Source organism: Vulpes lagopus, chromosome 8 (assembly GCF_018345385.1).
Source record: "Vulpes lagopus strain Blue_001 chromosome 8, ASM1834538v1, whole genome shotgun sequence".
NCBI lineage: Eukaryota > Metazoa > Chordata > Mammalia > Carnivora > Canidae > Vulpes > Vulpes lagopus.
The window spans coordinates 134,059,737-134,075,004 of NC_054831.1; the positions used below are offsets into that span (position 1 = coordinate 134,059,737).

General features: G+C 51.6%; 2 protein-coding genes across 3 annotated transcripts in view; one reads left to right on the forward strand and one right to left on the reverse strand.

The window, feature by feature from the left end:
- The window catches only part of MTOR (mechanistic target of rapamycin kinase), a 120,963-nt gene that overhangs the window by 57,734 nt on the left and 47,961 nt on the right, over positions 1 to 15,268 (forward strand). The window lies entirely within an intron of this gene.
- ANGPTL7 (angiopoietin like 7) lies at positions 246 to 6,980 on the reverse strand. Of its 2 annotated transcripts, none has more exons than XM_041765276.1 (5): positions 6,164 to 6,977; positions 3,657 to 3,757; positions 2,864 to 3,058; positions 2,030 to 2,228; positions 246 to 1,420 (listed from the first exon to the last, which is right to left on the reverse strand). In XM_041765276.1, exons 1-5 carry the CDS (start codon positions 6,531 to 6,533, stop codon positions 1,251 to 1,253), a joined length of 1,035 nt encoding a protein of 344 aa, XP_041621210.1. In that variant the 5' UTR covers positions 6,534 to 6,977; the 3' UTR covers positions 246 to 1,250. The 2 variants fall into 2 exon arrangements, with proteins under 2 accessions (XP_041621210.1, XP_041621211.1); XM_041765277.1 differs by having other exon boundaries at positions 1,284 to 1,420; positions 3,652 to 3,757; positions 6,164 to 6,980.

Here is a 15,268-nt window from a genome sequence, read left to right on the forward strand (position 1 = left end):
GCTGGATCTGACTCTGCCGCGCCAGGCTCCACTGGGATTGGGTGGGAGGCTGGATCTGACCTCTCCCCAGGGCTGCTGCCCTTTTTGTCCCTCCACCTTCTTGCTCTTTGGCTTGTAGCTCCTCCCTTGGTTTCCCTGAAGACTGCAACAAAATCAGTCTCTTTCTCACTGCTCACCCTCTGATTTTTCACTGAAGTTTTTTTTTACCTTGCTCTAAATGAAAATGGCAGTAATTTAAAAACCAGCAAGTTTCAAAAGAATTTATTATAGAAGGAAAAAGCTTTGAGTGTTTACAACATACTACAGTATTTTATTTTCACAAAGCAAAATGCTTATATACAGCATGAATTATTAACCGTAGTGTCATCTACCTTCATTTTGTAGCCAGTATTTTTTAGACACGTTAAAAGAGAAAGCTCTTTGAGCCCTTTCCTTACAGATAAAAAATAAAAATAGATATATCTGTATTGACTGACATTTTAAGGCAGTTTTGTGCAAGCATCCACGAGAGACTTATCCCCACCCCGTGCTGGAACTCTCCAGCCACCACTAGACCCGCTTCTGCCTTCCAGCGCTCTACCCTGATTGAGGTGGAGCAGGGAGGTGCCAGAGGCCGGCCACCGGGCCCGGGCCCAGAGATCCCTCTGGGGCAGTCCACCTAGGTCCACTGGGGCTGAGCCAGTCCAACGTGGGTCAGTCCACCACCAGTGGAATAATTTTTGTCTTTAAAAAAAAATGTAGACTGAAGGTAATTTCATCGGATTTGAAAAAATCAGAACTCTCCTACACTGCTCTATCATGCCTTTTCTCTAACACCCACAAGTCCTGTCCTTGAGGATCAAAATCACATGGTTCTTTTTAGGCAGCGGATCTATTTTCTGCCCTCCCATGACCTGGGCCTTCAACTGAATAGCGGAAGTGATGTCATAATTACCTTTCTTTCACAGAAACATCAATGGAAAGAAGCTTTTAGTGAATACGTCAGGGATCTGAAGCCAAGGGAGCCCACTCAGGCCAGCCCCCTGAGAAGTACATGTGGCGACCCACTGTGTTAAAATAATTCATCCCAATTAGGTAACACCCTTGTACTAAAATTTTATTGTGCTCCTGAGAGCCTGACTCTCACCAGTGACCACAGGCCATTTTCCATCCTGCTCTCCATCCTGCCCTCTCCCCACCTCCCCCTCCTCCGCCCTCACGCAGCCTCCATGCATCCCCGTCTCCAGCCCTGCCGCACAGCGGGCCTCCACTTAGGGCTGGAAGTCTTCTGGGCGGATTTTCATCTCGACCCGTCTGAGGGAGTAGCTAGACCCGTGCCAGCCATACCAGGTGATGCCGTCCAGGTGCTTGTTGTGCTCACCGAGGCGGTAGTACACTCCGTTGAGGTTAGAGTCTGTGCAGCAGTTGTACCAGTAGCCACCTGGCACGAGAAACAGATCGGGGCCGTTGGGTCAGTAGGCTGGGTGCATCCTCCCCTCAGAAAGAACTGATACTAGACCTGGGGATCTGTGACGCTGTTCTTGGAACAGTGGCTAAGCACTTAGAGCCGGTGTCCAAGAAAAAAGTACCAAAGCCAGAATACCAGCTGTGCAGCTGAAAATCCATCCTCTTTTCAAAATATTTTTCTAAGATTTTTTTAAATATTTTATTCATTTATTCATAGAGACAGAGAGAGAGAGAAGCAGAGACACAGGCCTTAGAAGGAGAAGCAGGCACCATGCAGAGAGCCTGACGTGGGACTCGATCCAGGGTCTCCAGGATCACACCCTGGGCTGCAGGTGGCGCTAAACAGCTGCACCACCGGGGCTGCCCTCTAAGATTTTATTTATTCATGAGAGACCCAGAGAGAGGCAGAGACACAGGCAGAGGGAGAAGCAGGCTCCCTGCGGGGAGCCCCATGGGGACTCAATCCCAGGATCCTGGGGTCACGCCCTGGTCCTAAGGCAGATGCTCCACTGCTGAGCCCCCCGGGCGTCCCTCAAAATCCATTCTTCTCAGATGGGACTGCCCCCCGGCCCCCAGATCTCACCTTTGCGGAGTTGTGCGCACTTGTCTAAGCAGTTGTCGTTGTCCTTGTCCTTGGTGCTGAAGGCCGTGTTGTTGTGGTAGAGCAGGGCGTCGTTGCCCACGTTGCCACTGTAGTTCCCCAGGAAGAGGCGGTAGCTGTTGAGTTCATTGCCCAGGACGAAGCGGCTGTACTCCGCATAGCGCACGCTGCCCTCCCAGTCCTGTCGGGGAGAGGGGGGCAGAGCCTTAGGGGCCCTGCAGCGGCCTTCATTTCCCCCCATCCTGCCACTCCCCCTCTGCTCACAGCCGCACGCACGTCCGGGTCTCCCAGGGACCTAGCGGGGCTTTACTGCGGGTTGGCTGTGTTGGCGGTTAGGTTAGCACACTACGCTGGGCATCAGAAACCAGGGTCCTAGATCACACCTCCCACCTGTGTCCCCCGCTGGCCTGGACTGGCCTCTTCCCATAGCCCTCCCTGCACCTATCTGGAAGGTGTCGGTGTGTGTTTTGCTAGATCCCACAGGGAGAAGTCAGAGAGTGACATGAGAGGGGTGTGCGCGTGGGGCTGCGTGTGCCCCAGGCCAGGGAGGACCTCTGGGTTTCAGCACCGCTGACTGGATTGGTCTGGCCCAGGTCCAGCCTCTCGTGTATCTGCAGCCTTGCTTGGGGGGACAGGGCGGGGTGGGGTGCAGGGAACGGACAGGAAAAACCTTGTCCCTCGACGTACTACAGTCTGCAGGAAAACCGTCATAAATACACAGGTCTATTGTGAACAGAGAGCCAGAAGGGCACCCCCAGAGTTGAGCACAGTTGTGGCAGCCTGCTCCAGTCCCAAGGGCCTAGGCCTCGTGCTCACCTCCATCTCCACACGTAGCCGGGTCGGCCGTCTGGACAGCCGGTGGATGTGTTCGTTCCCCAGCCAGAAGTCCCCACGGATGCTGCCAAAGCCCTGCTTGTACTGCTTCCAGTCCCGGTAGAAGGAGACAAGGCCGCTCTTCCGTCTCTGAATGATGGTCCAGCCGCCACCTGCCGTCTCCATGTCACAGAACACCTGCGGCAGAGAGGTTGCTCTGGTCAGGGGCCCACAGAGGCAGGCAGAGGAACGTGGGGGCAGGCCGCATCGCCTTCCTCCCATTTCTGCAGAGCCAGTGGATGTGTGCCCTTCCAGTCACGCTGGCTCCCAGTGGCGACTGGTCTGCCGTGTTGGTGAGCGGGAGCAGAGTGACGGTTTGCTGAGGAGGAATTTGGAAAGTCGGGGCTGGGGGCAAGTGCACATATAGTTAAAGAGAAGAAAATCCATGTGTGCTCTCAACATGTTCTCCCTTGTCTCCTTCCCCAAAGAATAACTGCTCTAGGTGTGGCAAGAGAGGTCAACTAGTTGGGTGGAGATTATAGAATTGTCTAATCTATGTTAGAAGATTTGGTGTTTGGTTGATAATAATTTGAAGGGGCAAAACAGATGTGTGGGGTTCCTCCCCACCCCAAAAAATAGCTCTCTGGAGTGTGCGGACAGCTCTCTGGTATTTGGTATGTTTGATTCTCTGTCTTGAGTTTCCCTTTGCTTAGGCTATGACTAGTCCTTGGCTCAGCTCTGGGAGGGGGTGGAGGACAGATGGGAGCGCACGGGCAGTGGGCTCTGCTGACCTCACCTCCAGCTCGGGGCTGCCCAGAAAGTCATCGGGAGGAAGCTTGTACACTCCAGAGATGCGGTAGTTCTTCTGGTAGAGGGACGAGCAGTCATAGATGGCATCTGCAATAGGAGCAAACCGCACGGGTGAGCATCCAAACCCAGGGGCTCCACGGTGGTGGGCGTTTGTGCTATGTCTCACTTGGAAGTTTACAACTGAGATTTCATTTCTATCATGAAACTCACATGAGTGTTCATTACAGTGTCTAGAGTTTGGAGCGGCGCGGGCATCGGGAGACTAAACAAGGAGTATATATTGGCTTCACTGGTAGTGGGGCAGAGGGGTGGGGAAGCCCTCCATCTGGGTAGCATCAGTGGACAATCATACAGGTGGTTTCAGGTTAACTCTGAAATAGATTATCCTGCTGAGGTTCTAGGCCATGAATTCTGGAAACACTCCGATGTGTGAGGGCTGCATAACAGATGCTCTGTTTAACAAATACAGCTTCTGGGACAGCCAGTCTCTCTTACCACATAAGTCATGAGTATCTCATAGGGTCTGGTTCGGTTGTTCTCCTGGTTGGTTGGTTTGTGTGATGGTGGTTTTTCAGAGGTAATGGCTGTTTTTACCTATGAGAATGGCTATTTTTATCTAGACTGCCTCCTAGGACCCTAATAAAGGGAGCTAGATTTCACATCTGATTCCCCCCCCCCCCCCCCCCCAATCTTAACACTGCTCAATTCTCAAATGGAGATGCAAACACTCTGAGGAGTGCTTGGAGGCCTTCCCTGGCAGCATTATTAAAACAAGCAAACGAGAGCATTGGACAGGCTGGTTTTCACTCGGGTTGATTTAAATGCCTCCTGGGCTGCCTGGGGGGCTACTGCTTTATGCCAGATTTTGTCTCCATTTTGCAAATCTCCAAGAGCACAGTGGAAGAAACCGCCTTAACTGATAGGGTGGATTCAAAGAGCAGGAACTTTTGCTAGCCAGGAGATGCTTCCCACCCTCTGTGTCTGGGATTCTTTTCTTGGTGGCCCCTGCCCTGAGCCTTCAAGAAGAGCATGCTGATGGCGGCACGTCCAGCAGGAGCCTTCCCAGGTGGAGCACGTTTCGGAGCGTGCGGAGAGACTTCGCTGTTAGGGTGAAAGCATCAGCTTACTGCTTTCTCTGCTGGGCTACCTGCTTTACACAGTATGAAGGTGCCCCAGCAGCTGGTAATAGAGAAGAAAATTGAGGGATGATTTTCTGGGCAGGACGGGGAGCAGGCACAGCAGGAGAACTGCCTTTGGCCCCCCAAGAAACTCCCTGCTGGGAGGGCAGGAAATCCCCACTGGAGGAGCAGGAGGCGGTGCAGGCACAGGCACAGGCAGGTTCCCTGCTGGCCCGCTCTCCCGCGGGGCTGGTTTCATCTCACGGGCCAGATCAGGACACACTTGTCTGGAAAATGTTTCAGAGGTAACTACAAAGGATACCTTTCTAGCCCCACACTGAGGGGCAGGAAGTCATGCTTAGAAAGCGATTTATACTTGGTGGTTTATTAGTAATGGGATGTCGAAGCCTAATTTCTTTCCTTTGAACAGAGAGTAACCAGTGACTTACTCTGTGTGTGTCCTGACTTGGTCTATGATGTGACCAAAAGTTTTTATATCAGCAATAAGTGACATAGCTATGGATATTCTTCTTGTGAGTAGTAATTTCTTGATGATTGTGGAAACCCAGATCTCTTCTCTCTGAACAGTGAATTCACCTGGGCCAGTCTAAGGCAATCTAGCTAGAAACAAACTTGTTTTAGAAAAGAAAACATGAAGTGTATCTTATTTTGGGGCTCCTGAAAATCCAGATCTCAGCTTTGTGTTTTCTTATTTTCTGTGGTGGGAGAATTTTATTTGAGATCATGGGAAAAAATAGAAATCTCAGAAGCAAAGAACCTCAAGGAGCCTGTCCTCTCCTAAACACAAAGTAATTCTTCATCTGGCCCTGGGCAGCATCTACACCTAATTCTGAGCCAGTGGGAAGAGTCAGGTTTGCAGACAGGACACACAAATCCATGAATGCCTGTTCCACTAAATCTTAGGGACATGAGAGAAATGTTTTTGGCAGAACTTGGCTTCAGGAGCAACAGATGTTACAGTTCTGGTGTTCATGCCTGCGTCCTTGGGTCTGAGGATACAGCCTGTCAGCTCTGGCTAAGGAAGCAGGTCAATCAGGGAAACCCAAACCCTGTTTCTAAGACCTGCAGTGTGACTCCGGGCGATCTAGGTCATCTCTCTGCGCCCCGGGATGGCATATAAACCTTTCATCTGCTGAAATGTGGTGTGAGTAAAAGAGATGGTGCAGACACTGGGTAAATTTAGAGAAATTAACAGAGCATTAGAGCCGGTGACACGTACCCAGGAAAGTATACCCCAAGGAACCCCCTGTCATGGATCTGATGGCCAGGGTATCTAGAAACCATGCTACAGGCAGAGACGCTCAGTGGTTTGGGCAGGAAGATGATGGGTAGCGTGAGGACATGTTCTCCTTACCTGCCGAGGTCTGGGTGACAGTCTGGGCTGCCTGCAGCTGCATGATGTCGATCTGGTTGTTCATTTCCGAGTACTTGCTCTCCGCATCTGTGAGCCGGGACTCCATGCGCTTGGTGCTGCTCTCCAGCTCCATCACCTGCATGACCACGCTGACCCAGTCCCTCTCCTGCTTCTTGCTCAGCTCACTCAGCAGACTGGTTAGATTGGCGATCTGGGCCTTGAGCTCCTTGGCCTCCTCACAGCAGGTGGCCACCTTGAGCTGCCCAGGTGTCTTGCGCTTCAGGGGCTTCTGTGGCCACGCCGGGTGGCTGACAAACACCATGATGAAAATGCAGAGCCACGTCACAGCCGAGAGGGTGTTTTTCAGCATTTTTCTCGGGCCTGGGTGAGGAACGATCTTCCTTTGGGGGATCCGGGTATGCCCAGCTGGGGTCTGCAAAGCCGGAGCAAATTAGAGCTGTGCACTTTCTCTCTGGATGGGCTCACCACTCTGTTGCTTTCTCTTCCCTGTCTCTTTCTTAGCCTTGCTCAAAGCTTGAGTTTAAAAGTACAGGTTAATTGGACTCCCTATACCCTTCCTCCTCAAGCCTGAGCGCTCTACAGACTCAGCATCTTAAATATTGTCTGCTGCCTGCACCTCCACCCCCACTGTGGCCCATGCATGGCTCTCTAGCCCCTCCCAGCTCATCTGGGAGGGTCAGGTGCCTGCTGGGTGAAGTCAGCGCAAACTTAGGCCAGAGGGGAGGAGGGAGACAGGGGCGAGTCTTTCTTTTCTTGCCTGCTTAGTCTCGGGGCTGAGACAAGAGGACTGTGAATTTGTGTGTTTCCAATTTCGCCTATTAGATTATGCCCCTGCCAGCCACTGGCTCAGCTCTATCAGCGAGCAGGGCAGGGTCAGAAGAATTTCCAAATTCCATTCTCAAGGTTACATAACCATGGGGTGAGGGTAAGGTAGGCAGAGAGCGTTGGGAATAAGACTCCCCGCTCCCCCGGGGAGGCCTGTTAATGTAATCCACGCTGTTTATATGAGGATCTGGAATATTTTGGCATCCTGCTGAGCGTGCTGTTAACAAGGCTGGTTATTCCTTTCTCTGATCATCATTCAGTGTTTTACAAAACCCCCATTGTACCTAGATCTAACACTGTGTCACATTTGAAAATCTCCAACTTAGAAGAGCTCTAGAAATAGAGTAAGCCTCTTAGGAAGCAGAAAAAGACATTGTAGTTTGTGTCCAACAGGATTTACTCAGTTGTCTCTTTACATTGTTTCTCCCTCACCAGTGGCCTAGCGTTAGCTTCTCACACTTGGCATTTGGCAAGGAAGTGTTGGAGAGGGCAGCAGGGACGAAAACTCAGGAGTGCTGGACATGGTTCTGGGACGGTGACACACGCTTCATCAGTCTGTAGGCCTAACGGAGAACAGGCTCATCCTCGTCCTATGATTCGATTCGAAACTTGGAAAGTACATTAAATCATCGGGAGAAGAATCCCCATCACCTCATAAATCCATATCTGCAGTCTCATTGCCCTCTTCCTGTGTCTTACAGTCTGCAAATCTGCAGCTGTTCTCTCTGTAGGATACATATCCCTGAAAACAGGGTTACTGTCACTTTTCATGCACTGTGTTTGAAGGGCACTACTCCTTGGAAGACAAATGAGAAAAACCTGGGATTTTAGCAAACCTTAAAAATACCTCAAATGAGCCTTTCACTGAGAATGTATGCAGAGGCCCCTCTGTCCTCAGACAGTAACTAACTCTGTCTTTGGAACATCACTCTCGCCATTTCCCTGATGCAGAGCCACTGAGGCAGTCCTTGTGCTGGTGCCGTGCGGTGCGGGTCCATCACGCACAAGCCCGATGCCTGACCGCCTGCCTTCCCTGCTGGGATCCCCTGGAATCTTCTTCCAAATGAGACGTCTGTCCAGGCGGCTAGAGTTACCGCGCAGTTTTTTCCCCTCTGACTCAAAAAGCAGTAGGGTTCGGGTTCGGGTAGATCTGGATGGTTTGCGCCCTCCCTGGTCTCCTTGCCCTCGGAGGGGTGAGGATGTGGCTGGCGCCCCACGGCAGCCTGTCATTCCACTCAGAAGCCCGTCCAGAGGCAGCAGCTAGCCCCTGCTCTCTTTGGGCAAATGCCCACCCCCCCGGCTGGGCTCTCTAGTCTGCCCCGCGGAGTTCACGTCACTAACGCGAACCCGGCCCCGCCGTCCGCATCCGAAGGCCTGCCGGACCCGCGGGGGATCTTCGGGTCGGCCTCGGAGCCAACAGCTGACACAGCTTGTGCCGAGTCCCGCAGCTGCGTGCGGAGCGTCCCGTGTGAGCCGCTGTCTTAGCGCTGCCGCACAGCAACACGGTAGACGGTCCCAGGAAACGGTGCACCTCTACGGGGTCCCAGCCAGCTTCCTGTTTGTTCTTCCCAGTGGCCGCTTCCCCAGCCCAAACAGGAAACGGTTATGAATAGATTCTCATATTTGGGCAGAAAGTGAATCAGTCGTTTGTATTTGCAGCCCGTGTAGCAATCCTTTCTGGGGGTTCGTGAGTTTGGGTCAGAAGCGTCTAGCTGTTAGCATGAATGCCTGCTCTCTGACATTTGTTTTTCTGAAAACCAGTTTCTAACATGAGGCCTAAGTTGGAGACAGAGGCTTTCCTTATTCGAACATTTTCTTACATCACCCAAGCTGCCCAAATGTCAATAAGCTCCCCCTCAAATTAAAAAATTTAGCAGACTAAGAGTGGTCCCTTGCCAGATTATCCATTCTCCAAACATCCATAACGCTGCAATGTCCTAGATTCTGAGTCTCTGAAAGAAGGAAAAGTAAACCCTTGTTTTGAGTACAGCTAAGCCAGTAGACAGAACCAGGAAGGACGTAGGGGACTGGACCGGTTTTCCTTCTCCAGGACGCTTTTACTCCCTTCTCTGCCCTTCATGAATAAAGTGGCCATGAAAATGGGAATTAAGTGAGAAAATCTGGAAAGCCTGTGTTGGACACCTTGAAGTTTTTCCTTTTCTCTACTTTGCTGGTGGTGAAAGAGGGTCAGCTCGGTGTTCCTGGGAAAGATGTTTATGAAAATCAAGCTCATATTCCTAATGAGAGAAGCCAGTGAGCTTTCACTCAGCCTGGAAGTTCTCAGAAACCCCACAGTCTGGGCCACGCGGCCTTGGGCTGGCACCAAGGACTAGAGGCGTTCGGGCGGCCCGAGGAGCACAGAGCAAGGGAGGGCCTGGGGGTGGTCTCTCCTTCTACCCAAATGGAAGTGTCATGTCTCATTTTCTTGAAAATGTCCCCGTTGGAGAGACTCCTCCCTTTCTAGCATATTCCTGTCCCTGCCTGCTCTTAAACCGCTACTTGCAAAATTGGTGAGGGAAGGAAACCGCTGCCCTCAGAACCAGACTCTTTGTTGGACGACTTCATCTCAGAAGAACCTGCCTTACTGTTAGATTAATTGTGTGCTGAGTGGGGATGTTCTGCTTCTCCTGAAGCCTGGTAACGGGTCGCAGCTTACCCTACTGTCCGCGGCCGCCTCATACCCGACCCTTCGTCTCTCAGTCCCGTTCTGTCCCAGGGGGAGGCCCACATCCACCCCAGAAGGTATGGCCTTCTCTTCCCTAAGCTGCTCACTCGTCACTTCTGCCAAACAGCGCCCCCCAGACGGACAGTCAGGAATGGTTTCTCCCTGGCCTCCTCCTAGAGTCCGCTGTTCGTCGTAGCCCCTACCCAGGAGTCTTCCTCTGCCCTCCCCGGGCTTTGTGGCAAACAGCCGTCCTGTGAGCCAGCAGAGCATGCGAGCCGAAGGGGGCGTGGTGAGCAGGTGCGGCTTTGTGGAAGACCTTGACTTGGTAGGAAGACACAAGTCGTTGGACGTGGCTTGGGAGTCGGGGGCCGGGGGGACAGGTAAAGCCCGAGAGGTGGGGGGGAGCCAGGCGTGAGGGACGGGATTGCTGCTCTGGAGACAGAGGGAGCTCTGGAAGGAATCTAAGCAGCCTTTACCGCTTGGTGCTCTGTTTTCCTGAGTCTCACTGGGAAAGTGGCTTTTTGTAGTTGCCAAACAAGATTTTTTAACTGGAAATGAATGGCTTAGAACATTAGAATTTCTTGAAATTGTAACGCAATCATATTAAATGCCCTGAAGGGATCATCTGGTTTGAGGATGAGGGAGGCCGTATGTGAAGGACTTGAAATAGTTGGGTGGGTCTAGAATCCACCAAATCTGGGTTCTAATCCCTTCCCATCATTTGATAGTTATGTGACCCTGGGCAAATTGTTTCTCAGAGGTTTACAGATCTGTGCCATGAAGATGAAAATCATAACTACTTTACCTCACAGGACTTTTAGTTAAATAAAGTAAAGGATTAAAATAGTTAAGACAGGGGCACCTGGGTCGCTCAGTGGTTTAGCACCTGCCTTCGGCTCAGGGCGTAACTCTGGGGTCCCGGGATCAAGTCCCACGTCAGGCTCCCTGCATGGAGCCTGCTTCTCCCTCTGCCTCTGTCTCTGTCTCTGCCTCTGTCTCTCTGTGACTCTCATGAATAAATAAATAAATAAATCTTTAAAAGGGGGGGGGCGGGGGGTAGCCAACTTAAAGAGTGGCAAGAGATGTCAGTCGACACTTACTTCATAAAAGAGGGGCTCCCCCAGGCCAGTGAACGCTCGTTAGGCATGATGGAAATTCAAATGCAAACTATCACATGCCACCACCAAACACCAACTAAAATGGCTACAGTGGAAAACACTGACAGTACCAAGTGTTGACAAAGATGTGGAGCAGTTGGGATTTTTTTTTTTAAGATTTTATTTATTCATGAGAGAGAGAGAGAGAGAGAGAGAGAGGCAGAGACATAGGCAGAGGCAGAGGGAGAAGCAGAGGCAGAGGGAGAAGCAAGCTCCATGCAGGGAGCCTGACATGGGACTCAATCCCAGGTCTCCAGGATCACGCCCTGGGCCCTGCTGCCCGGGATTTTTTTTTTTTTTTTTAAGATTTTATTTATTTATTTATTCATGAGAGACGTAGAGAGAGGCAGAGACACAGGCAGAGGGAGAAGCAGGCTCCATGCAGGGAGCCCAATGCAGGACTCGATCCCAAGACCAGGGTCACGACCTGAGCCGAAGGCAGGTGCTCAACCACTGAGCCCCCCTGGGTGTCCCAGCAGTTGGCCTTTTCATATACTTCCCATGGAAATGTAGATTGAGAGAACCACTTTGGAGAGCAACTGTGCCGGTGTCCTCGAAAGCTGAACACACCCGTAGCCCAGCAGCGCTCCTCTAGGTACAGTCCCAACAGAAATACGAGTGCACTTGCACCAGAGATACGTACAAGAAGGGATCCCTGGGTGGCACAGCGGTTTGGCACCTGCCTTTGGCCCAGGGCGCGCTCCTGGAGACCTGGGATTGAATCTCACGTCGGGCTCCCAGTGCATGGAGCCTGCTTCTCCCTCTGCCTGTGTCTGCCTCTCTGTGTGTGTGTGTGTGTGTGACCAGCATAAATAAATTAAAAAAAAAAAATACGTACAAGAACATTGGTAGGAACGCCGCTCGTAGTAGCCAAGAGCTGAGAGCCACCTCAGTGCCCACCCGCCACAGGACGGGGAGGTTGTGGTCAGTCCCAGTGGAAGTACCTTCAGCAGTAGAAGGGGAGACGCGGGGCAGGTGGCAGCATGCATGCACGTCCCAGTGTCGTGTTGAGTGTTGAGGTGATGCTGGTGAAACTAACCAGTTGCGACAGAGGCAGATAGCTGTTGCCTCCGGGGATGAGGAAGGGAGCCCTGGCCGGGACGAGCCTCCGTGCTTCTGGGGTGCTGGCAGTGTACTGGGTTCTGTTTCTCGGTCTGCATGGCAGTTACTAGGGCGTCTTCGCTTTGTCGTGATTTATCAAGCTGTACCCTATGTATACTTTTTTTTTTTATATCCTTCAACTAGGAAATTGATTTAAAAAAAAAAAATAGGGCACATGAAACAGTAGCAGCAGACACGTAGTCAGTGCCCAGCGAATAATGAGTTGTATTTAGGGGCACCGTCGGTTACACGTCTGCCTCTTGGTTTCGGTTTAGGTCGTAATCTCAGGGTTGTGAGATCAAGCACCACCACGTCAGGCTCCACGCTGAGCGCAGAGTCTGAGATTCCCTCTCCCTTCCCCTCTGTCCCTCCTGCTCATGTTTGCATGCTCTCTCTCTCTCATAAATATTTTTTTTAAAAAAAAGGTATTATTATTTAGGTGTGCAGTTGTCATCTCATCAGAAAAGCCCTCCCTGCCTTCCTGAACGAAAAGCAGGCCCTCTGCATTAGTCTCCATCTGAGTGCTCTGCTTTCTTTGTGGTATTTAGCTTCACAGCACTTACTTTGGGGTTGATTTTTTTTTTTTTAAGATTTTATTTATTTATTCATGATAGAGAGAGAGAGAGAGAGAGAGGCAGAGACACAGGCAGAGGGAGAAGCAGGCTCCATGCACCGGGAGCCCGACGTGGGATTCGATCCCGGGTCTCCAGGATCACGCCCTCGGCCAAAGGCAGGCTCCAAACCGCTGCGCCACCCAGGGATATAACCACCAGTTATATCTCCTTAACTGACCTGGAAGCTCTTCAAAAGCAAAGACTGTATTTTACTGTGGTAGCTCTAACACCTGGCCCTTAGCACAGAGCCTGAGACCAAAGAGGGCCTTCATTGCAACCTGTCAAGTGAAAGAACGAGTTCCCGGCGGAAGGTTCTCTTCCCTTGACTAAACACCTGTCATGGAGATGTAGAGTCTCTCTCCGTGCTCAGTGGCAGTACCTTGTCGTGCTGAGGCCTTCCTCGTTGGCCACCACATTCTGTCTTGCTCCGAGTCCATTTTTCTTCTATAGGCGTCAGTCACAGAACCAAAGGAAGTGGGAACTGGAAGCATTGAGATCATTTGGTTCAACCTTGTATCTTAATCAATAATGGAGGCAGCGTCCTTGCTATATAATGATCACTTTGTCTCCCTGGAAACCATTGATTGCCGTCTCACCCCCTCTTCTTTACATATGAAGATGACCAGCAAGAGGACCACAGAGCATGTGGGGCAGGGTCTTGTCCTGCTCTGCCATATGACAGAGGCCCGTGTAACTGTCGTAGCTGATTACTTCACGCCGCACCAGCCTGTTCGTTAGTCAGCCCTCATCATGGCCCGAGGGCCACAGGTTGAAAACCGAGCAAGTGACGTGGCCCCATAAAAAGAGCTGCGTCTCTGGGCAGCTGCATTCCCCATAATTTATCCAAGAAACTGACAAATCTTGCTGTCCCCAAAAGGGAATGAAATGCCCAGAAAGTCCCTCTTCATCGGGGACGAGATCATCGTGTCCAAGGTGCAGGATACGATGACATGTCCGTACCCAGCCGGGACTGCAGAGCTTCCCTTCCGGCCAGTCCTCTGCCATGCTGACACAGGCAGCACTGAGGGCAAAAGGGACTGTGATGCTTTGAGAATATTAGAGAAATTGAGCCAGTTGTGCCAGAGCAACCAGTTAATGGCAAGTGTGATTGGGCTTTGCAGTCTACGGGCGAGGGGCTAGACGGGTGAATAAAACCCACACTCTGTCTTAATTCTAAACACGTTCCCAAGGTGTCACCACGATGTTGCTTGAAAGTATGAGTCTTACTTTTTCAGTTGTTTCCTGGCTTCCAGAAAAGGCACAGGGTCTTGTTTTTTTCCCCTACCTCTGCTGGAAGAAAAAGCAGACCAGAGGGGTGAGGATTTGCTCAAAGTTTCACTTCCTGACAAAAACACTTCCCAAATCTGTGGGCTCATGCTGACTTCAAAAGTGCACTGTGCCTCTAGGACTCTGCACCCCTTGTGGGCAGGTCCACGCAGCAGAGGGTGGATGGACAGAGGACGCCCTTGTGCGGCCAGAGCACCAGCACAGATTGGATCTTCCGAACCCCGTCTTCCTCTTTAATGCCCTTTTACATCCAGCCCTACCCAGGAGGTCAGTCTCTCACCAGTCGCTGGTAGAACATCAGTTTATTTCTGGCTATTTTGAAGACTTCCTACAGGTCCGCTGTACAACAGCTTGTCATTCTAGAACACGTTCAAAACCCCGAGGAAAGCTGCCCAGCACAGGAAGCTGGCCACCAGTGAGGAGCGGGACAAAGGGAGGAGACCTGGGCTTTCTCCTAAACTGACCCAAAGGACAGAGGGTCTTTCGCTGTAGCCTGAGGCCAAAGGGGGAAGCTTGCGGTAGTTCACTAGTGAACGTCTGCCCCTCCACTGTATCTGGCTCAGCTCCCGGGATGCCCAGAAGGTCATGGGGCCTCTCTTGTGGTGAGTCCGAGAAGCTGCTTCTGAGTTCTATGTACTGTGAAGGCGGCGCGGCCGGGGGTTGCTGCTGGCAGGTAAACCATGTCGCGGTGCTCCGAAACCTCGAATCCTATGCCCAATCCTGATTCAGAGATGTCACAGTGCATGGCTTACAGCTGATGAACCGTGACAGGCGCCAGGTTCTGCCCCACAGTCCCCTCTGACAGTCTATCCGGTGATGGCATATCACTGGTGGGGACACTGCTGGTCTCCAGATCTTTGGATCACCTCGTAGGCCAGGAGTCTTGGCAGCCCAGTCAGTGTGTCCTGGTCATCTTCCGTCAGCCTGTCCTTTCCCTGAGGGAGGCTTCTTTTCTCTTCTCCCCGATTCCAGAATGAGCGTTGGCATTTCTGCAGTGTGGCCTCTCCTTACAGAGCAGGAAGCCGTGTCACATCTGCTTACTCAGTTACAAGGGGAGCCCAACTCCCAGATCACTAGACGCCAGCTCGTGTACGTTCTGTGTCCCAGCTCATCCCCACGAGAGCCTGAATCTTAGACATCGGGGGGAAAGCCAGCAAATCAGGATTTTAGCCAAAATATCAACTGTGCTTGTGAGTCAGATAGTTGAAAATGAGCTTTGGGTTCACCCGAGCAGCCCAGTCCAGTGTTGCTCCCTTCCTGACAGCTCCTCTTTCTCCTTGTGTCCCTCGGAGCTCTTCTTTTCGCTCTGGATCCTAAGAAGCAGAAAGGAAGAGAAAAATCTCCAGGCATCACCCTAAAAGGAGCAGTGCTCATTGTTGTAGAATAAAAAGATAATGGCCAATTTGTCAAGAAGTGTTGACAAGAAAGATAAAGT

What these genes read in the sequence shown, in the direction of transcription:
- ANGPTL7 (XM_041765276.1), bottom strand. Translation starts at nt 6,533, where the DNA reads ATGCTGAAAAACACCCTCTCGGCTGTGACGTGGCTCTGCATTTTCATC. An exon ending in TGTCACCCAGACCTCGGCAG is followed by an intron (nt 3,758 to 6,163) that starts GTAAGGAGAACA and finishes CTCCTATTGCAG; the next exon opens with ATGCCATCTATGACTGCTCG. An exon ending in TGGGCAGCCCCGAGCTGGAG is followed by an intron (nt 3,059 to 3,656) that starts GTGAGGTCAGCA and finishes TCTCTGCCGCAG; the next exon opens with GTGTTCTGTGACATGGAGAC.